General features: G+C 41.4%; 1 protein-coding gene across 2 annotated transcripts in view; it reads left to right on the top strand.

Annotated features, from left to right (window-relative positions):
* ncana (neurocan a) overlaps window positions 1-24,343 on the top strand; it is a 57,332-nt gene that overhangs the window by 19,689 nt on the left and 13,300 nt on the right. Inside the window, exons 3-10 of one of the 2 annotated variants that reach the window (XM_062987539.1) lie at window positions 2,674-3,051; window positions 4,841-5,015; window positions 5,358-5,485; window positions 6,132-6,410; window positions 7,776-9,023; window positions 13,314-14,114; window positions 23,103-23,207; window positions 23,290-23,425. In XM_062987539.1, coding sequence (XP_062843609.1) covers window positions 2,674-3,051; window positions 4,841-5,015; window positions 5,358-5,485; window positions 6,132-6,410; window positions 7,776-9,023; window positions 13,314-14,114; window positions 23,103-23,207; window positions 23,290-23,348 — 3,173 coding nt within the window. In that variant the 3' untranslated portion in view covers window positions 23,349-23,425. Of the gene's footprint in view, window positions 1-2,673; window positions 3,052-4,840; window positions 5,016-5,357; window positions 5,486-6,131; window positions 6,411-7,775; window positions 9,024-13,313; window positions 14,115-23,102; window positions 23,208-23,289; window positions 23,426-24,343 lie in introns of those variants that run through there. The other variant, XM_062987538.1, reaches the window with a different exon arrangement.

Raw genomic sequence — 24,343 nt, 5'->3', positions numbered from 1 at the left:
AGCTTTGGGCTATCGGATTGAAGGTTGTGGGTTTGAATCACGACGTGCAGACATTGTTGGGCCCCTGACCACGGCCTGTATCTCTCAAGGTTTCAAAGGCACCATACAATGACAAACCCTACGCACTGACAGTGACGGACCCTGCGCTCTGACACCAGCTTCTAAACAAGCTAGGATATGTGGAAAAAGAATTTGTAGCAGGGCCCATAACCCAAAGTTCAGTGGAGCTGAGCCATCCTCTGCTAATTCCACTTTATTAGGTACAGTGGTAGCCTTGTGGCTTGAGCATCGGACCATCAGTTGAAAGGTTGTGAGTTGGAATCCCAGCTGTTGAGCCCTTGAGCACGAAGCTTAAACCTCTCAGCTTCAGGGTCGCTGTACAATGACTGACCCTGCGCTCTGACTATAAACACTGTGTGTGTGTTCATGATGGTTCCAGAAATGTGAGCACACAAAGAATGAAAAACCTTAGCAATCAAACACATTGGTTTCCATGCACACGCACACACACACCCACACACCTGCACACACTCACACACACACACAAAAGTAACACACTCACATCTCTGAAGTGGGTTTGAAGAGCACTTCAGCCTCACAACTGGCTGCAAAAAAATCATCATGTTAATTATTCCCATGGGCATTGATGACCGGGTAAACATCTGCATGTTTTCACTCTTTCTCTCTCTCTCTCTCTCTCTCTCTCTCTCTCTCTCACACACACACACACACTCACACACACACACACACACACACACACACACATACACACACACACACACACACACACACACACACACACACACTCGCTCTTACTGTATATAAGAGCATTTCTCTTTTTCATTACTTCTACTTACCACGCAGCTGTTGCCATGGTTTTGTGACTGTGGATATTGTGTGTGTGTGTGTGTGTGTGTGTGTGTGTGTATAATAGATGTATTGAATGATATGAGTGGGTGCAGTGGCTAAGCAATCAATAGTCTGCTGGTATTAATGTTTAACCCAATTATGAGCAGTGAGAGACGTGCGTGTGTAATTAACAACCCATCCACTCATGTTCCACTTTATTAGGAACACCTGCACGTGCTAAAACAAGAACTTATCATATAGACAGAGAGACAGATAGATAGATAAATAGATGGAAGGATGGATGGATGGATGAATAGATAGATAGATAGATAGATAGATAGATAGATAGATAGATAGATAGATAGATAGATAGATGGATGGATGGATGGATGGATGGATGGATGGATGGATGGATGGATGGATATCACAGGGATGATGTTCTCCCTTTTCAAAAAACAGATGTGTAAGCAAAATAATTCATTATTATAAATAAAAATGTATTTATTACCTCTATTTTAATGTCTGTAAATCAATCAGATCTGTGACTTTTTTAATGTTAATATGATATTTGTCTTGACTGTACAGAATTCTGTACAGAAGGATATACTATGAGCTGTATTATTGTGTTATTATTAAAAAGGTCATCTGTAAAATATAGTTAGATCCTTACACTGTGTTATTCAGACACAATGATGTCACTGAGCAAACCCTGCAGGCGGCTTTTGTGCATTAATGCATGGAAATAATAAGCACAGTGTTCCAGGCTGCAAATGTCCTATAGGGAGCAGGTTTAGAACCCGTGCTTTAGAATCAGAGACTTTTCTCAAACACACACACACACACACACACACACACACACAGTACCCTCAGGACTGTGGTGATTAATGTGAGTGTGAGTGTAGTGTTACCCTTTTCACCGACTCCTGTCTCCCTCTCTGTAAACCTCCATGAACGGAACATCGGTCATTCAGAGCCTCTGTACTGATAAATCCAGCTGAGAATGTGCCAATCTCCCGCTGAGAGTGTATTATTCTGCTGCCGTCAGTCAGAATCACCCTTCTCATTACACACACACACACACACGGTTGCGTATCAGAAATATTTAACTCCCAAAGAAAATAATGTATAACTGTTTATCAGTTGAATGATGCAGCAGATGAATAAAGAAATAATTCTGTTGTATATTTTTGTTAATTCCATGTCACAATTATTCAACCCCTACATAATAAAACTGATCTGTTAGTCTGTATAACCTAAAGTGAGGTTACAAAATGACTTAACCAACCGGAATAACTCACTCACTTTCTTAACCGCTTATCCAATTAGGGCCGCGGGGGGTGCTTGAGCCTATCCCAGCTTTTCAATGGGTGCAAGGCACACAGTAACACCCTGGACGGGGCGCCAGTCCATCGCAGGGCAGACACACATACACACACACACATACACACACTTATTTATCTATAGGGCAATTCAGTGTCTCCAATTAACCTGACTGCATGTTTTTGGACTGTGGGAGGAAACCGGAGCTCCTGGAGTAAACCCACACAGACATGGGGAGAACATGCAAACTCCACACAGAAAGGACCCAGACCCAGGACTTTCTTGCTGTGAGGCGACAGTGCTACCCACCTGTGGGTGTGTGGGTAGTGTGGGTAGCATTAAACTTGTGAACTGATGAATCTTGTGTAACCAGTAACTACCGTTTCTGTCATGACTGTAACCAAAGTGTGTAAAACATGACGTTAAAATCCTAATAAATAAATAAAATATAAGATCAATGTAATCAATGTAATATGTTCATCCTTTCTTCCTTTTGTCTCTCAGGTCTGAGCAAAGCACAAAGTTTGGTTACGGGTCGCAAAGTGACGCACCCCCCTGTGCACCAGCATCTCGCGGGCTCTGCCCTCCTACCCTGCGTCCACACCCTGCAACTGGGCTCCTCTCACCGCGCCAGGACGCAACACATACGATGGACTCACGTTCAGGGTGAAACAGAGACCACCGTCCTCTCACTGGAAGGAAAGGGAGTTCGGGTACGGCAGGCGTACGCAGGGCGCGTGAGTTTACCCGGGTACCATAAGAACAGCCTGAACATCTCACTGGAGATCTCACAGCTCCGTGCTAACGACTCGGGGACCTTTCGCTGCCATGTCACCCTTGGAGACACCTACGAGCAAGACACGGTCACACTGGAGGTTACAGGTGAGACAGAGAGGGTGTAACTGGTACTTAGGTGCTCACTGGTATCCAGTATACATGCAATAAAGCCTAAAAGTCCACTACTAAGATCTTTTTAATGGGGAACCCTTAGTTATCTAAAGGAAACCCACACATACATGGCAAAAATGTCAGGTTGCACACAGACTGATCCTGGCCAGTAGTAGCTCAGTGGTTAAGGTACCTGAATAGTAATTAGAATGTTGCCGGTTCAAGCCCCACCAACCCCCAAGTTGCCACTGTTGGGCCCCTGAGCAAGGCCTTTAACCCTCAATTGCTAAGATTGTATTCAGTAATAATTGTAAGTTGCTTTGGATAAAAGCATCTGCTAAATGCCACAAATGTAAATGTAAACTTGGATTGCTAATGCTGTCCGGCACCAACTTCCTCTGATATGCTAATGTGCTGCCCATATACATACATTAAGTCTGGATACGAAAAGTGTGAACAATCTGGCGCCCAGGTGGTGCAGCGGGATATTGCGCTAGCACACCAGCACCAAGATTCGGAACTCCTCGGTTCAGAACTCGACATTGCCACACTTTTTACCTCAGAATCAGCTGTTTACCTTAGATTTTAGTTCATTGTGCACGCTATTTTCCATCATTCTTGCCCTGATTGCCTGTCCCTGCTGCTAAAACACACCTGAAAAAGAAGCCTTGAGGTTCTGAGTTTTGAAATCTAGTGTTTAAAAGAATTACAGTATTCACATCGTTTCTCCCTGTTGAGAAGAATTTGTATTCTGTGTTTATACCACAAATAAATGAAGCAGTGTGGGGTAAAGTGCAGTAATATTAGGTTCATAGCTGTTATGAATTATGCACGAGTGTAATATTTAGTTGAGAGGATGATTTTCCCCTCACACACACACATTCTCCTGAGGATATACTAAGTGCCAGAATAGTTCTACAGTATTTGTTTTTATTATCATACGATTATAATGACGGGTTGTAGTTTTAAAAGGCTGCAAATGTGCGTATTGTTCAGATCATGCATCATGAAACAATGTGTCGTTCTTTCATTCTTCGTCCTAATTTACTGCAATATCAGTTATTACTATTATTTTAAACAGCTTACTGTAGTGTACTTATGGGATTTTCAAACTTCTAGTTTAAGAACTACTCCAAATCCTACAAAAACCTCCAAGCACCATTGTGGGGGAATTTTATGTATATACTGTAATATGTATATTGTATTTTTTGTGATGTGTATGGGTGGGGGCACCTAGATACTAGCTGGAATGCACAAATGGTTGGAGTTTACAACTAGACTCCCCCTACCCTAGGGGTCCCGTGAATCACGTGAACACTGCATGGTCAACGCATGGACATTTGGGGTTAGCCAATGAGACTACACCACGAACTGCATGCATTTCACGTGGAAACCTGATTTTTGGGAGTATAAAAAGAGACAGTTTTAACATTTCAGGGAAGCCATCCCGCTGGAAGTAAAGATGTAGTAACAAGCTGTGCAATTAGACTGAACTATATGACCAAAAGTATGTGGACACCTGACCATGAGGTTGTAAGACATCCAATTCCAAAACCATGGATGTTAATTGCCCCCGTCCTACTTCCCTATATATTTTAAATATTTGACTTAAGCAATAGGTGAGGATAAAACACCTAGACTGTCCACATATTTGAGCCATGTAGTGTACAGTTTGAACATTTCATACATTAAAAGCTGCACCCACTGAAATATCAACTAAGTGTACATTTAATAAAGTTTATTCATTCTCTAATTAATATGTGTTGTGTGTGTGTTTGTAAAGGGGTTGTGTTTCATTACCGCACCGCTTCTGGACCCTATTCCCTGTCCTTTGAGGACGCCGAGCAGGCGTGTAAGCAGAACTCGGCCCGGTTAGCATCACCAGAAGAGCTCCTGGCTGCTTTTCACTCTGGTCTGAATGACTGTTCACCTGGCTGGCTCAGCGATCAGACCGTCAGGTTAGTAATGTTTAAAATCAACACGGTGCCAGTTCATCACAGGGCTTTAATTTTACCCCCCACCCCTTTAATTTTACATTAGATTTGCAAAATTAGTGCCAGAATTATGAGCAGTCAGGCCACCCTGGACTGGTATTTAGCGACGACGCACCTCTGAGCATTTAGCATGTGTTTATACTCATACTCCCGCTTTCATGATCCACTATTTATAGACAAAGCAGTAATTTATTAGCGACACTGACGCCGGCTCGCTACGTTTAGCGTAACCGTATTACGACTGAGTGGTTCGTACCACCCGGGGAATGCTGGGAGGATTTTCACGCTCAGTTTCTGTTTTTGCAGGTACTCTATTCAGAACGCAGAGCTCGGCTGCTATGGGCACAGTGAGAACTCCCAAGGCGTGAGGAATTATGGGAAACGAGACCCCTCTGAACTGTTCGACGTGTACTGCTTTGCCAGTGATATGCAAGGTGAGACCCCCAATCTCCATAAATCATACCAGAGTGTGAATCTTTTTCTCTTCTTTTATCTACCACATCTGCAGCATACAATTCATAGCCAAAAGTTTGTGGACACCAGACCATGAGCTTCTCGGAAATACCATTATAAAACCATGGGCAGTAATATGAAATTACACCGAAGTGGGAATTTGTGTTCAATAGGTCAAAAGGCAGGCTCTGTCCAGTTCCTTTGCATCAGACTGGACTCTGGAGCAGCAAACACCATCTCTGGTGTGATGAATCATGCTTCTCTTTTTGGCAGATTGGTGAATTAATCTAGTGGAAAGCTTCTCCAGTAGAGCGAATCTGTTATAGCAGCAAAGAATTTGAGCTTTTTTTTTTTTACTTTATCCTGGTCAGCGGCCTAGGGGGTCCGGTACCTCCGGGAAGCACGGTGCAAGGCAGGAATAACTTGGGTAGGTCTCCAATCCATCGTAGACCTGGGTCTCAGTGGTAGTGGGCTCGCGTAATAGACCACTGTTCCACCTGAGTGCCCAGATATAGTGCAATTTCATATTAATGTCCATGGTTTTGAATATAATGTTTAAAAGTACCTACACTGGCTTGTAGAAATAATGCTAAATAAAAGAATTAATCTTTTTTTCTGCATGTCCAGGCAAGGTGTTCCCATCAGGAACAGGAAGTCTGAGTCTGACTGAGGCCGTCGCTCACTGCACAGCGATGGGAGCCCAGCTCGCCACTATTGGCCAACTGTACTTGGCATGGCGCTCTGGCTTGGAGCTCTGTGAGCCTGGATGGCTGGCAGACGGGAGCGTGAGATTCTCCGTAATTACACCTCGACCTGAATGTGGGAGCGGACAACCAGGGGTCCACACCATCTCCATCACTGAGCTCTCCAATGGGACCTCGCTGTTTAATGCATACTGCTACAGAGGTGTCCAAATATTTTTGGCTATATTGTGTATATGTTAAATACTCTTTGTATTAATGGCATTAGCATCTGTTTATGTGATATTCTGGAGCACGGCCGTGGTAATAAGGCCAGTAATGTGCAACACTCTATCAAAGTAAATAAAAGGACTCTTGGGTATAAAGTCTTTTCTAAAATGCCATCACCTGATACATTGCTAGCCTGAAACTCACAAGGGGTTCCAGCAGCTACACAAAGTTCCTTTGGGACTGTTGATTTATTTACTGAAGAAAGCCCAGAGAAAAACTACAAGGCTAACTCCATCACACACAAGCAGCCGTGGTTTAGCGCTACCCTCATTTTTACTTTAAAACCGATTGCAGTAGGTCCTTTTCTGAGGGGCTCTTTTTTCTTCCATATTTCTTACTGATCTTGACTAGACAGTCATTGAGTTTCTGTGTTTGTCACTTATTGATTAAGTGAAGGCCAAGGACAAGATCAGAGGCTAAAGCTAAACTAAACAACTAATCCACAGCTATATATATAAATACATACTTTGTGTCAATCCAAGTGCAATCATTCAACCAATGAAAACCCAGTTTAATGCAGGCTGCTGTCCCAGTACTTATGCCGGCTTAAATCTGGTGTACCAGACACAGTAATATTCAGAGATTTATCTCATATTTATTTTATATTTTGTTCCTGGAAAGCACAGCATGAAATAATCATGAAAAAAATCCTGAGGTCCAGTTGGATTATATATATTATATTATTACTGTGGATTATAAAGTGACCGTGTTCCTTTAAAATCCACCAAATTTATAGTAATCTGTCAATTTGACAGATTATAAAACTTGATTTATCACTAAAAATGTTTCAGTTGCTGTAGAGTCCAACGACATTGTGCTTTACACCATTCTAGCCAAGGCCTTGCTTTGCACATGTTGCTTTTAGGATTTAGCATTTAGCAGACACCTTTATCCAAAGCGACTTACAGTACTGGGATAGTATACAGTCTGAGCAATTGAGAGTTAAGGGCCTTGATTAAGGGCCTTGCTCAAGGGCCCAACAGCAGTAACCTGGCAGTGGTGGGGCTTGAACCTTGGCCGCTAGGCTACAACTGCCTTAGATGCAAAGTTCAGTTCTGGTTTCCTCTCCTCTACTGAAAACATGCCAATATATATTATAGCTTCTATAAATCACCACTAGGTGTGAGAGCTTGTGAATGAATAATTACGTTTGTAATGTTTGTGATGTATTTGTGCCCTTTCCGGTGTATATTCCCATGTGTTCCCACAACAGACTCTTGACCCACCGTGACCCTAATAAAGCAATAAACTATTACTCCCTAAATCACTTTCTAAAATCTCTTTATTTCTTCTACCCCAGAAACACAGAGCAGTTCCCCTGAAGAATCCCACCCTGAGGTGCCGTCTCCCCAACTGTCTAACTGGACCGGTCTGATTGATCTTGACCAGGAACCCATCTCGGATGCCAAATCCTCATCTGATAACTACGTTACAGTCAGTCTCTTTGAGAACGATGCCTCTTTGGACTGGAGCAACCAGGCAGATTCCCTTCAAGACACCTGGCAGGAAGTCTCATCCCAAGTCTCTTATGTCACCTCGGAGAGTCCGGGTGGAATGGCCGAAGAGGAAAATGAAGATGATGAAGATTTTTTGACTCAAACAGTTACAGCAGCACCCTCGACCATGCCGGCAACAACTAAGACGACGGGCTCATTCAGGAACATCATGAGTTCCTTCTGGAAACCCTGGAACTATCTGACAGGAAACAAAGAAGAGGTGAAGGACACCACTCCAAGTCCACTTACCACCGTCCCAGTTGTGACAGACATTACAGAGTCAGCAGAGACTACTGTTTCAGCTGCAGAGACTACTGTTCTAGTTGGGAAGACCACCGTTCTAGTTGCAGAAACTACTGTTCCAGTTGAGAAGACCACTGTTTTAGATGCAGAGACTATTGGTACAGTTGGGAAAACCACTGTTCTAGTTGCAGATACTACTGTTCCAGCGGAGAAGATCACAGTTCTAGTTGCAGAGACTACTGTTCCAGTTGAGAAGACCACAGTTTTAGATGTAGAGACTACTTCTTCAGTTGAGAAGTCAACTATTTCAGTTGCAGAGACTACCGTTCCAGTCCAGAAGACCACCGTTTCATCTGCAGGAACCACTGCCTCAGTTGAGAAGACCACCGTTTTTGTTGCAGAGACTACTTCTCCAGTTAAGAAGTCAACTGCTTCAGTTGCGGAGACTACAGTTCCAGCTGCAGGAACCACTGCTCCAATTAAGAAGACCACTGTTTTAGATGCAAAGACTACTGCTCCAGGTGAGAAGTCCACAGTTCTAGTTGCAGAAACTACTTCTCCAGTTGAGATGGAAACTGTTTCAATTGCGGAGACTACCGTTCCAGTCCAGAAGACCACCGTTTCAGTTGCAGGAACCACTGTTCCAGTGGAGAAGACCACCGTTTCAGTTGCAGGAACCATTGCTCCAGTTGAGAAGACCACAACGCCAGTCAAAAAAACAACTGCTTCAATTGCAGAAACTACTGTTTCAATGGAGAAGACTACTGCTCCAGTCAAGGAGACCACTGTTTTAACCACGAAGATGTCAGGTAGGATCAGACTATTACTTCATAACTGTAATGTTTATGTAGGGAAATTGGATGTGCTGAATGTTAAAAACAATGTATACGACTATTAATTATATATAAACACTTAAAGGTGTTTAAGGACAGTTCTAAATGGGACACGTTAAATAAGTACAATTTGAATCCTTGAAAAGTCTGAAGTGATTTATTTAGAGATTGTTATTTTGTAAAGAATTATGATCAAATGTTTATGTAGTTTTTTGTAAAAAAAAAAAAAAAAAAAAGGAATTAAAACAATACAAAAAATTAATACAAATTAAAAATACACATCAATTTCCAGAAAAGTAGAAACATTTTGACATTTCGTAAAATACAATAAATCTGTGATTTCTTACTTTTTAAGCTTTTTTTATTGACAAAGTACAAAAACGATTGTTTTTGGCGCCCAGGTGGCGCTGCTAGCACACCAGCGCTGAGATTCTAAACACCCTGGCTTGAATCCCAGCTGGGCACCATCTAGCGGGCACAATTGACAGTGTGGGAAAGGCCAGACTTAGTGGGACTTACTGTGTAAGGAGATCGAGGCATCTGTGCAGAAGTGGTTGAGCCTCATTTAGGAAAGGAAAAAGAAGGGGTTGAGGTTGACTCTGCATGCATTGGAAGGGGTGTGGAGCAGGCAAATATACCCTCCTGGAACATAATCGGGATCCCCAGCAGCGGAAGACTAATTGGCTATGATAAATTGGGGTAAAGGGGAGAAAATGCATAAATACATAGAAAGAAAAACTACTGTTTTTTGGTGGTACCAGACACACTGTGACCCTGGCCAAGATGGATTGGTTAGTAAAAATAAAATATTAAGATAAAGATGAATTCTGCTGGTCAGTGTACATTTTTAATTTAACCCCAAAATCTCTGTAATTAGTTTGAAAAGTCTCATTTTTTTCAGAAATCTGAAGAGCGATTTGTGATTTATTGTCATTCTGCATCATTGCTTCTGGTTCACACAGAGTTTATCTAACAGATTGCCTGTCTGCACCAAGGGGATTTGAGAAAATTGTGTGCTGGATAAATATAAGTTTGTGCCCAGGGGAAGAGTAAAAGGAGAGAAATTGAAGGGGCACGGTGTCTGCGCCAGCCTGGCTTACAGTAATGGATGTTGCACTGTCAGTGCCGCTACTTCAAATTAAACCAAACGCCTGAGCCCCGTTCTCCAGAGCAAACCAAACTCGGTGCTCCGTGCCAGCCTGTTCTAGTTTGTCCCAATCGAGGCCAGAGGCTGTAAAGGAGAAGCTCTGAAGCTCACTGCGAGCTGCTTATGCAGGTCCGCTGGCTTTGTACTGCTCAGAATTCATGATTCAGTTTGAGACGGTGTCAGATTGGATCAGTAGATTAGGTTCTGTGCCGTCTACCCTCCAGTGATTTCATTAGTCTGGTTATGGCTGAGGTGAAAAGAACTTTCCAAATTCTAGTTAAGTACGAAGGTTTGGATTTCTTTCCACTGACTTTATCAGTAGAAGTACCCGGGCTGGCACAAACTCAAAACATGAATATTTAACAGCTTGTGAAAAGTCAGCCTTGTCGTCTACATTATTGAAGTCCATTTTAATAATAGATGTTAGAGCTTTCTCAGGACTTTATACAATCTCTGCCTTGTTAGGATAGAGTAGCACAAAATTACGAGAGTTCAAGATTTTTACATGCTTAATCAGTTTCAAATATAACTTTAAATTTAGACTTTTGCAAAAAAATATTTTCATGTGTTCATATTGGTTCTAATGAATGTTTTAAATATTACAGCTTGATGTTTAATCAGTTAAAATAATCCATTTCACCAAGCATATAAGCTCAGGTGGTTCAATCATACATCATTCAAACATATATTCATTTATTCATTTTACTTTAGGAACCGCATCAGTTTGATCAGCGCCTTAAATAACTGGTCACTGCAATTCATCACTGCATTCTTCACATACGCATACAACAAGTCATGTGACCTTTGAGAAAATCTGAATCAAACCAGTTCATCATTGATTGGAAATATTGGGTAGCCTAGTGGGTAGAGCTTTGAGCTTCAGTCGGAAGATGGTTGGTTCAAATGATTGTTGGCTCTGCTATGCAGCCACTGTTGGGCCCTTGAGCAAGGCCCTTAACCTTGTCTGTTCCAGGGGTGCGATACAATAACCAACCCTGTGCTCTAACCCCACCTTCCAAACAAGCCGGAAAAAAGCAGACATAGCATTTCATTGTGCTGTACTTGTGTTTATGTATATATGACAAATAGTTTATTAGTAGATAAACATTTCATTTCAAGACACATTGTTTCATTTAGCTGCAGTCTTGTGCTTTGCTGAACTGGCACCTTTATTAGACACTTTGCAGGTCATGTGTTCTGCTTTTTTCTGTAATTTCTCTGTGAATTTTCCTTTGCTCGTGGGCATTTTTTAAGAGAAGTGTGAGAAGGCGGGCTCTAAAGAGAAAGGTGAGAATCCAGGACATTTTGGTGATTAAGAAATCAAGGCCGGACGCATTTTTTAGGTCCAACAAAGAGGACACGTCCAGGAAAAAGAGGATGTATTGTCACCTTAGTTTTGCTGGTTTCTATGCATTGTATAGACGGCTACATCCAACCGGGCCAACATGTAAAATGTGCACCTATTTATTTGCCATTGACTTTCTCTGTATTTAGTACTTTAAATGAAAACGTTTATATTATTTGAAAATCACAATCGTGTGTAAAGATTGAAGATTAATATCTGAGATCAAACCATTTGTTTTGTTTCTTTAGCTGCAGAGAGAATCATTAATTAGACTTCTCGTTAAAATATTGACCTGCCAGTGAATTGCTGGTCATTAGATTTAATTGGATTGTATCCACAGTGCAGGGTGAGATCACAAACAGAAGTCGTAGAGTGCGGGCTGGTGGGGGCGTCTCATTTACCTGTAGTGCATGTTTCATTTACGCGTTTGCTAATTGAAGCAGGTTGTGGTGATGCTAGTGCTTAATAGGAGAATAAATCATTTAAGTGCTGGAATGAAAATTGAACCCTTACTTGCTTAGACAGTATGTACTGTATATTTATATATAAATATGAAAAATAAAACACAAAAAAAGCATTAAAAAATAAACCTGGTTGAAATATCAGAGCCGTGTTTGGTACTATGGAGTGTAGAGACGTGGATACATCGACTCACTGTGTTTCCACACAGAAAAACATGAAGCAGATACACGGCACTGCCTGCTGTGTGGGATAAATAAATAAAGACGAGGGACGTGACAAGCGATCACATGATGAAACTGTCTGGCAGATATTTCACAAGTCGGTCTCCCCAGCAACTCCTCAGAGAATCGCCGGAGAGCTGAGACGTGGCACACAAAGCCGTACAAACATGAGTGATTGTAAAACCAAACAACGTGGATGATTTATTTATGCGTGCGTGCGTGCTTTAAATGCGTTTTATTTCTGCTTTGAAACGTGCACAGCAACACTCAGTGATCTCATTTCCTTTCCCACCCATTTGAAACAAGACAAATTTCTTATTAAAACTTTTCTAGGGAGAATAAATGAATTTTACTTTTGATGAACTGTATTATAACACACACAGGGTTTGTGGTAATAGTATAAATATTTACTGTTCAGGTCAAAATGTAGCATTAAGCAAATGCTTTTATCCAGAATATATTGTCTAAGCACTTGAAGGTAAAGGACCTTGTTTAAGGGCCCAGCAGTGGCAACCTGGAAGTGGTGGGGCTTGAACCAGCGACCTTTCGATTACTAATCCAGTACCTTCTTTGTGAGAGATCATTTGTCCAAAAAAAAGTTTATTGAAGGTTTTCTATACAAGAAATGACCAAACTGTACACTACATGGTTAAAAATATACAGTACATATGGGCGCCTGTCCATGAGCTTGTTGGACATCCCATTAGTAGGACTGTCCCAATGCTTTTGTCCATATAGTGTGTATATATGGTAACTTATTCATATCGAACTGCTACCAGCAGGCTGGGCGCCTACACAAACACCGACTGGCTCATTCGCAGGGAGGGTACCGGAGGGGATTCCTCATAACTGATGCAAATACGACCTCTGCTTGCTGATTGATGGCGCCTGCACAGAGACGGGGGATAATGTGATCAGGGTGGGGCTCTCCTCGAAGCTGCTGCATTTCAACAAGTGAACAGAATAATATTTTTTAATTATTTAAACATGTCAAATTCCTTCCCATTGCATTGTCAATATTCACCATATGCACAAGTTCCAGCTAGCGCATTGTAACTAATGCTGATTGTTCTTGTCTTGTCTCTTTGCAGGATCCACGTCATGGTGGAAGCGTACATGGTTCACCAAATTTTCATTCACTGGATCTAAATCAACCGTCTCTCCTCAGCCCACCAGCACAAAATCTTCCTCAACAGTCCCAGTCACGACTACTGGACAAAGTACAAATCTAAATACGGCCACAACGGGAGACTGGACTGAGGTTATTGAGGTTTCTCATCAGGATGAGACAACATCTAACCTGGAGACTGAGGGTGAGAGGAACCCTGAACCTTCTGTGGTTCCACTCCGAGAGGAAGATGAAGAGAAGGAGATGGCTTCAGTCCAGGAGGGTAAATTTAAGAAGGACCGGAGGCCAGAGGGAGAGGGTAGCTCCTTGGGGGAGATTGATCTAGTGGACAGTACCACTAAACCACTCACGACAGAGATAGTCCCAGGCGTCCTGTTTAGTACTAGTACCTCTCCCAGCACTGTAGATAACACAGACACTACTACTCAACACGTGGAGGACATCACAGCCATGGAGGCTCGTGGTGAGATCCAATACAAACGCAGAAACAGACCAAGACGACCTGAACAGGAAACGGAAACATCAACCACGGTCAACCTAAAAGTTACAACTAACTCTGAGACCGAAGATAAAATCCAGACCACATTGAACCCTAAAACTTCTACTGCATCACCTTCAAACATGACAGAAAGACCAGGAGTCTCTACCACGGCCGGTGATGAGGACCGGCTATCTGTCTTTGACAGCCTGTTGCTTGGCAACCCTGAGATCGACCCTGGCAATCCAGAGGCCATCCGGTACAATGGGTCACATGATGCTGAAGGTACGTCTGCTTCTTTACATTGTTCTTTTACCTTCATTTAAAGAATAGATTAGTTTATTTACAGACATACACAGACCCCTTTACTGACCTACCTGTTTGTGTCAGTCGTATTGCTTGGTTCTTGATCCTGCCTGTTACTCAGCAGAGGCGTCTGTCTTATATTACTTTGCTTTAAAGGCTCGACTGAAGAAATGCTGCTAAGATGGTTTTCCCTCCAACATGTTCTTCTATCTTTGCACAGGATTGAGAGTGACTGTCAGATTCTTACCTACCATTTTGACCAAAGCCTTTTTCCCCAGATGCCTATTTTGACCAGTCGGCCAACTCTAAGAAGGTTTTGATGCTTTTAAGTTTCTTGCTTTTCAAGATTATTAAAGTCACTGGGTACCTAGGAAGACTCAAAGCCACCGATATGGTTTTATATCCACATCCTGATCTATGCCTTGACACAGTTTGACCATGGAGACCCACAGGCAAGGGCAGCACGGTGGCTCGGTGGGTAGCACTGTCGCCTCACAGCAAGAAGGTCATGGGTTCGATCTCCAGACGGGCCGGTCCGGGTCCTTTCTGTGTGGAGTTTGCATGTTCTCCCCATGTCTGCGTGTGTTTTCTCTGGGAGCTCCGGTTTTCTCCCACAGTCCCACATGTGTGTGTGTGTACGTGTGTCTGCCCTGCGATGGACTGGCGCCCCGTCCAGGGTGTTACTGTGTGCCTTGCGCCCATTGAAAAGCTGGGATAGGCTCCAACCCCCCTGGCGACCCTAACTGGATAAGCGGTTGAGTGAGTGGGTGAGTGAGTGACCCATGGGCAGTTCCTTTCACTTGGCTTTCATCCAGACAGTGCATGAGCCCTTATAAACCCGTATGTGTTTCTTTCCAGACTATCCAATAGTCTTTCCAATCAATTCACACTGTAACAGGAGGACTCTGACTGAGTTCAAGAAAGGATTGTAGCAAACAGGATGCAAAATCTCAGCTTTGAAGGATGATTGAGCACATGGTGAAGCATCATAACAATGACTGCTTGCAGTTACAGAGAGAAAACATCAAGATTGCTTTTCATCACATGAAGCCTAATAGATCAGATAATGACTTAAAGCACACTAGAAAATTACTAACAATATGTGGCCTGACCTAAAGAGAACTGTTTTGGTGCAAGATTGATTATCAGCCACATGAAACATACATTAAAATGTGGATCATTAAGCAGTGTGTTAGATAGACGTGCAGTTGTTTGTTGGTTAATAATTTAGACAGAATGTTCTTGTCTGTCACAGGCCATAAATTATGAGTAATTAATGCAAACATCCAGGTGATTCCAGATGGTTCACAAACTTTCTCCTGTATCTGTCTGTTAAAAGCACAACTCTATTTTCGTTATCTGAAAGATTTGTTTAGGGCAGCTCTAATTATGCATCAGCATGTACCATCACTTAAGTATCAAATCTCTCTCCGAGACGTTGACAACCAGCGCAGATTTGCCAAACAGCATCTCACCAGCATCATTATATCTGACAGTTGAGAAGCTGCATCACATATTTCTTCTACACTCCAATTTCAGAACATCTGCCTACTTGTGTCACCTCTCAGAAAACAGCAGAAAAAGCCATCAGCATTGATGGGGCATCGGTAACTGTCAGCTGTCAACTGGCACTTGTGTGCAGCTGGGCAAAATGCATCAAAAACCCAAAGACAAAAAAATGTGTCATTAGTTCCAGTATAATTACTGTTGGTAAGGCAGCTGATAAAGCACTCCTGGATTCTGTTTGAACTCTGGTTTTTACATTAACATGGTGCTTACTAAACATGCATATGCTCACAAGAGGCCCTAATTGAGCCAAATGAGCTTCTGTTTAAAGTGGCGAAACTCTTTGAAATCTTCAATTAGCAAACAGCTATCGTTATCTATTTTAGCAGACCCACGCCTTCAGTGTTTTAAAGCCCAAATGATGAATTGTCAGGTCGTCCACGCCAGCTTGTAAAACAGCAAGAACAAAAGCCTTTAACATGATGTGTTAAAAAGATCAAAGATAATTAATGCTGCTGCTATAGTCAGTGTATACACTCATTACCCTTGTATGACATGTACTGCATGCTGAAGAGACGCGAGCCGATGTTACTGCTTCTGTGCTAAATGTGGAGCTGTCTTATTGATTGGGAATGCAATCCAAATAGTCTGTATGCTATTAGTTCTGGGTTGTTGTTTTTTTGGCACTTTTCCCCTAATTTTTCTTCCAATCTATTCATATCTTCTATCCCTCGACTCGATTACATTACGCTTCCTCTCTACTGATGTTGACTGAGGAGAGCCATGGCTGACACACGCCACCCCCCCCTCTTTTCACCTGCACGAGGCGAGTTCATATGTCGAACAGCTTTATGTACAGAGAGTCAGACTCTGATCTTCATTATCCCTCGTCTCTGTGCAGGTGCCATCAATCAGCCAGCAGATGTCGTTATTTTATCAGTTATGAGGAACTCCCTCAAGCAGCCTCCCTTAAACAACAAGCCAATCGTTGGTCGTGTAGGTGCCCAGCCTGACGGATGGCAGAGCTGAGATTCGAACCGCTGAAAAAAGTTTTAAATCCATGAACAGTAATCTAACAATCTCCATTGTTGGAGATTTTGGAATGTGTCTAGTCCTGACTCGTAATCGGCATTCCAGTTCATCCCACAACTGTTCAGTGGGGTTGAGATGAGTGCTCTTTGACAGCCAATTTCTACACACTAAACTTTAAACCTATCAGAACAAGTCTTTATGTACATCACATTGTACACAGTCACGCTGGAACAGGAGTTTAAACAGTTGTAACAAAGTTGGAAACATACAGAGGATTTCGTCTGACCATTCAGACCAGTTTTCTCTTAGCTTTAGTGGAGACAGTTTGTTTATTTTTTTTGATTTACTAATTTTAAAATGTATTATTCTCTCTTAAGCCTTCTTAAGAGCTCTTTAGGCTTTGCCTATGTTTTGTTTTTTAATATATATTTATTTATGCATTTTTTCCCTTTTTTCTCCTGACTTTAGTGCGTCCAATTGCCCGATTGCGTCATGGTTCCTCTCCACTAATGCCGACCCCGGCTCTGATTAAGGAGATCGAAGCTAATCCAACAAACCCCCCCCCCCCCCCCCCCCCTTCCCCCCAAACACATGCGGCCGTATGCATTTTGTCACCTACTTCACAATTGCAATGCGGATCAGCACTGTGTATGGAGAGACTCGATAAGATTTATTCGAGATCCCAGCTGTGATGTTCTAGCATGTGTTTTACCGCTGCACCACCTGAGTGGCCGACTCTTCCTTTGTTAAGTTTGTGTCTCAGTAGTCCTATTTTGAATAGACACTGAAGTCAACATCTCTAGTCAATCATAATATCTATTGAGAGATTAGGAGGCTAAATGCCACAAAGTTTAAAAGAAAAAAATAAAGAATGTTATAAACCACAAGATAATTATTTTAAACACATTGAAATTAGGGCTGTCGAAGTTAACGCGATAATAACGCATTAACGCAATCTCAATTTAACGCGATTTAAAAAAATAGTGCCGTTAACGCAAATTCTATTTGGCCCTGCGAGTCATCCGTAGTTCATGTTGAGACTTACCAGCGTTTTTCATTTGCGGTTTGTTATCATAATGTAACCGAGCGTGTAGTGATGCACTTGCTTAATAAAGAAATAAATACACAGTATATTCACAAGTTGTCGGGAGCAGAAAACTTTTATTACTTTTTCTGTTACGGTACCGGACAGCTGGAGTCATCGCGTTAGCCAAGCATGCTAGTCCATGAACTATGGAAGCCCCAAGGGGTCAAAACACACTCAATTCGTGTAGAAACGTCCATCAAATGTCACGATACAAGCACAGAAAAGTCTGTTACAATAACTACACCTTATCCCACCTAAAGCACCGCTGATCTACAATATTTGGAGAAATTCTAACCTACAATCTGACATATATACGAAGTCAGGGGTCTCTGCTGGATAGTATTTCTGCCTAGTATGTGAGTGAATTACAGTTTTCTCTTGTCCCAGCAGTTTTTAACATCAGTACATTTAGCATAAAATGTGTTCACCATTTTAACTGTAACATTTCACTTAAAAATCCTTGTTTTCTTCTTCTTTTTTAAAAAAATGCGATTAATCGCGATTAACTATATGAAATTCTGAGATTAATCGCGATTAAAAAAAATTATCGTTTGACAGCCCTAATTTAAATACATTTATTTATTTTTTTTAATTAAATATTTTTTAGGAAAAACACAAAATTATTAATGATCTTCTTTATAACCATTAAAGTTGAACAGATTTTTGGACAGAGAAGTGAAGAGTTGCTGAAATCATTAAACTCCCACGCTGAAATACCTCTCATGTGTTTGTACCTCTGACCTTGATTGTGAATAATTGAAGCAGTTAACAGTACCATCAACTGAAGTGACACTTTTGCTGCTTTATCCACCTGTGGTGTGCGCTGGAGTTTGTTGCATTTTGTTGTGAGGGGGCAGTTGGAAGGGTAACAGGAATGTGGTTTTGTGTCCTTGCTGATTGATTCTTAGTCTGGCTGCATTACAGAAAGGCTGAGGAGGGTCAGACTCTCTCACTACTAACTGTCAGATCTGTTTATAGGACTCGCCTTGACCTTGTGTGTTACATCACACTTTAGTCAACACTGTCTTTCGAGATGGGGGATGGAGCTCGTACTGACTTATTCTGTCTGTTGTCATTGTGTCTCAGCCGCCCCTCCGTATTTTTCCTCTTAAAGCCTCGTTGATGTCAGCTTCAGAAAACAAACCTCTCACAGGTGTCCACTTTAATTCTGTTGCTTCTCTCCGTGAACACTGATAATACAGTTATTATCTGAGCATCTGATTTTGACAGTGAGCATATTATTCAAGTAGTCATGCACTCATGCAGAAAAACTGAGCTACACACACACATACATTGTGGATTGAGAAAGAATTCAAACCCTCTGACCCCTTTTTGCATACTTTTGTTGTGGATTTCTTTGTTGGCTTTTTAAATTACCATTTTCACCCATAAATCTACATTTATTCACCCATAATGACCATGAAAACATGTTTTATAGTCAAAATGATTAAAAAACAAAAACAAAAAAACCTTTGCTGTGGCTCTTAAAAATGTGCACAGTGGATAAGTCTATAATTGTGAAATGGAAAAAGCTTGGCATCACTTTAAACCCTCCTGAAGTTGGCCATCTGTCCAAATTGGGCATACGAGTGAGAAGGTCCTTGGACGGGGAGGAAAGAAAGAACCCGGCAGTCACTCTAAAAGCTTCAAAAGGCCTGTGCAGAGATGAGAGAACCTGTTGGATGGGCAACCATCTCTGCAGCACTACATAAAGTGGCCACTTTTGAGTAAGAGGCATATGACAGCCCAAGTGGAGTCAACTACATTGCATGGAAAGGACTCAACATGAGGAAAAGATTAAATGAAACTCTTTAAGAGTAACAGCAAGCATTATGTTTGCTCAAACATGGTGGTGGCAGCGTCATGCTGTGGGGATTCCATCAAACACCTGTTAAGATGATGGCTCATGATGACCTATTGATGGCAGTTCACAGACTCTTACCATCTCAATCTGAGTCCTTGTGAATCTGACATGAAGACTGGGATAAACCACTCAAATCCAGGTATGCAAAGTTTGTAGAGAAGTCTCCAAGCAAACATGCAGCTCTAACTGCTGTCGAATAGATAACATGACGGCGGGGACGTTAAACTCCAAGCCTGTATATTCCTCTTTAATATTTTTCATTCTTATATTTATACCTATATGTATCTATCAGTTATAATCTATATTATTAGTATCTATGTATTATTATTATTATATGTATATTACTCTATTATACTCATGCATACCTAAATCTGATATTATATTTGTATATTTAATATTTATCCTTATATATACCTATGTATAAAACAATGTATGTTATTACTCCTATACTTACACCTATAACCAATTTATTGTATAATGTATATATTTATATCTATAACAATATATTTATCTTTACTTATATATTTTACTTCTATATCTGTATATATTGTTTATAAGAATAGATACACTACTGCTCCTATTATTATTATGTCAGATGCACAATTTGCACACTGTACATTCGCTGTTTTTCTGTCTATCTACCTAAATGGGCTGCCAAATGGGTGTAAATACTTTTTTAAAATATGTTTTCACTTCAAGTGTAGATTGTCAGGTAAAAAAGACAATTCTATTATAGACAATTATATCTATTTAAAATCAAATTCTTAACAAAGCAGCATCAAGCGGAATACTTACAGAATCCATATATACTGTATAACTGCTTGTTTAGGGTCTAGTGTCTATTCAGGAGTTGCCAGACCCTCTGCAACCCTGACCAAGTGTTTAAAAAGTCAAATTAAAGAAATGATAAAAAAAAAGGGAAAGAAAGTTACATCTACAGTACAATAATTCCAGCAGCACATAAAGCCATTTTTTCTGCCTTTATATTATTTTCTGTACTGTTTGTCTCTGCAGCAGTAGGACTTCAGTCATAATCGTGATCATCTGTTTCTGTATTGACTGTCATGTGGAGCCTCGAAATCTACAAATAGACCCTGTGTAATGTTCATAACGCATTATTAACCGCATTGTTGAACACATACCTCTCATCCATGCAGTGGCACAAAATTGATTTCTAGCATTGCGTTCACCCGCCGAGTCTGAAGCCTAGCATCCCTCTCACTCAGCGCTAAACAATTATCCAAACACGAGACCAAGCCAAACACTGGCATTATGTAAATTCTTGGCTGGCGAATAATTAGGACCATGGTGCCAGCGATCTGATTGAAGGAGTCAGGCTCATTAGCGTCCGTGGTAAAAACACCTAACGAGCCAATTAAAGCTGGGGGCGCCGATTGCCACTTAAAGTGTGGAGGGACTCGTAATTGAGACTGGGAGGCAGTTGGAAGAATGTGTGGGATCTGTCGGGATTGAGGATGACAGGAAGGGGGGAATGGGGGAAGGGGGTTGTCGCAGAGGGACGACAGAATCAAAGCTCTTATGCTGTCTTTTTACTTTTTTAGTGCAGTTACTATGGTGATGAAGAACCCAAGTGCACCAAAATGGTCTGGTCAGTTTGTAAAGCGGTGCAATTTTTTTAGCATTAGTTGTGGCTTTAACCTTTAAAAGCTATGATTAAGGAGGGTGTCCACATACTTTTGGCTTTGTTGTGTGTCAACACCAGCTCACAGAGAGAAACGCTTTATTCTCTCTGGTTCAGTGACTCGTCATCTAAAGCTGGTTGATCTGAAACAAGCCTTCTACCCTCTTACCTTTTTTTCCGTTCTCACCATGAAGGAGTATCTGAGCTCATCTGAGCGCAGTTACAGTAAACGTTGTTGAAACAAGTTTGTCACGGCACAGGTCAGACGCGGAGCACGTTCAGGACAGTGATGCATTAGACAGAGCGATGTTCTGAACCCTGTCTCTGGAAACCCATTAGAAGCTCTAGTGAGTGCTGTTAGAACTCAGCTGCTGCCATCTCAGGTGTGTGTATGTGTGTGTGGGATGCAGAGATAATAACTCTGCATTCACTAAGTGGCAAGCAGCTATTCATTTTCAATAAATAACACAGGGCGAGGAGGAACTGTTGGTGCAGTCTGTGGTAATGAGGATGTTAATGACTCCTGTGTGGTGCACCGCAAGGTCTGGTCCTTCAAGCTGTTTGGTTTGACCCACAGCAATGCCACAAGTAAAAGCTGATTGGTGCTGCTGTCTGGCTAAGAGAGCTGGTTTTCACGTCTCTTCATTCATTCAGATGTCAGCATCCTCCAAGCTCCTCTAAACATGTTGATCTGCACAATGACATTGAGTCATCTAATTGTTGCTATTTACGGCTTGTAAAGATGCGACTGACTGGCTACAAAAAAAGAGCAACGTTTAATGAAAAGGTTAATAAATATAATATATAAATATAATTCACTGCCATGAAAATCACGTCACGGACTGTGAAATTAGCCGCTTCACGTGTAATACGCAATTTGCTGTGAAATTCTAAATGTAAGGTTTGTGTTTAAGGATTCAACATTCTTCATTTGTATAGGGTGCACGTGCCTCACATTTACTGGTTAATTTGCACTATGAGGTGTCCTAGCAATCCTACGGCAATTCACTTAGCAATCGCTTAGTCAAAATGTCCAAGATTTTGAAGTCTAATGCAGCTAAAAACATGACTCAGGTGACTGAGTTTGGAAAACTCCCAACCAATACTGTGAACACATTAGTCAAAATACGGAAATTTAGTAGGGCACTAAGTATAATATAATAATATAATCTAGGGCAGATGGAATGCCTTTATTTGTCATAGGTACAAGCACGTTTACAGTACAATGATTTGGAAGCTGGGTTCAGAGCGTAGGGTCCGCCATTGTATGGTTCCCCTGGAGACGAGAGGGTTAAGGACCTTGCTTAAGTCCCCAACCTTCCGCTAGGCTTCCATTGTCCCCAAATAGGATTTATTCTTAGTTCCTATTAGCTATTAGTTCCTGTTTAAGAGTTTGTTGTGAGTTTACGTCAGTGTGTGTGTGAAGAATTAAAATGGGCACAGAGCAGTTGCTGGGTAATTCGCTTCGACGCAACAAAATTCTCAGAAATGCCTATGCAGAACATGAACTGAAGAGAACCTTCCAGAAGTCGTGTGCTGTCTGTGGCTCTATCGCAGGTACCAGTGAGGAACATGCTGTGTGCTGACCTCTCACCAGTAAAGCTCAGCTTTATTAAAAATTATCCACAGAGATGTGGAAGCAAAATACGAATAACAAGCTGCACTTCCTCCTCTTTTCCTTTAGATAAGATTGGAGTGAGCTGGACGGTACCGCTGGGTCACATCGCTGTGAACCTGCCAACGTTCTAATGAGCAGTAGACTGTGACAGAGCAATATGGAAGTTGCTAGTGCTAATGACTCGATGTCTGTGTGTGTGTGTGTGTGTGCGCTCACAGTCCTTGACAGATGCAGTTGCTTGCATGGAGGAACGTGTCTCCCATATGGCGAGGGCTTCCAGTGTTTCTGTCCGCAGGGCTACACAGGAGAGAGCTGTGAGATTGGTGAGTATGAGCGTGTTGCAAGTTAATGTAGAGATTGCATGTAAAATCAATGCTGCATAGATAATACGTAATATTCCTTTAGGCATGTGGCCGGAAGCCATTCCTACAGGCTGTACATGTGCAACATTATACAGGAAATAAAAGCCTAAGGCACAAAAATGCTGCCTGCACTGACATGTAATGCAACCCCCCATATACTGTACACCACACCACACACTAAAACACAATTAAACACTGATTGGCATGAATTAAATTTACTTAAATAAAGTATTTGAACAGTATGGATGAATGATTTTTCCCCAGAGTATTTGTTTGCATTTAAATAAAAGTAAATTATATTATAGTTACAATTGCGCAACACATCAAACTAATTAAATAAAATAGATTTTTATTTATAAGTGACAACTGTTTTAAATTTGTTGTTATTATTGTTTAGGGCTGAACACTGAATGTAAAGGAATACGATTATCTGACCATAAATGCATTTGTTAGTTGTCTTGTTAAAAACTAGCTGTATATGTATTAAAGTTCAATAACATGAAGTTCAAGTTCAATGCCATGAAATTAACCCCCTCCCCAAAATATGGTCACCCTAACTAAGTTGAAGTATCTCTGAAACAACAAGGGATGTTTACTCCCCCTGGGTGAGTACCCACCGATAGTGGTCCAAGAAGGGACAGGCCATGAACCCCCAACAGGTAGTTAGGCAGCCAGAATTAATTAATACCAACCATAATGTTGTTTAGACAGGTGAATTAAAATGTACAACTTAGGACAACAAGGCTTTCACTGGAGGATCTTGTTCTAACAGTGTAATACAGTGAAAGGAGTGTGATGGTGTCTTTATTTAAAAAAAAATTGAAAACAGTGTAAGTCATTCTGTCTGTGAGCTGAATGTGGAGTGTAATGTAGTTATGCACCAAGAAAATTATCCAAAATACAAAAGTAAGCTCACAGGTAAGAGGCTGAAAAGTTTTGAAATTAAAGGCCTAGGAAATCCCAACCTAACCACAATCTAGATGTTTTGGTGCGAGTACTATAAAATACCTCGTGTGGCGTGATGGTAAAGCCACTCTGCTTAAAACTGAAGTGCCTGAGCTCCAGGGGTTTAAATCCCGGGCTGGGCTCAGAAAAAC

Source organism: Trichomycterus rosablanca, chromosome 25 (assembly GCF_030014385.1).
Source record: "Trichomycterus rosablanca isolate fTriRos1 chromosome 25, fTriRos1.hap1, whole genome shotgun sequence".
Taxonomy (NCBI): domain Eukaryota; kingdom Metazoa; phylum Chordata; class Actinopteri; order Siluriformes; family Trichomycteridae; genus Trichomycterus; species Trichomycterus rosablanca.
This window is presented reverse-complemented; position numbering and strand designations above follow the sequence as displayed.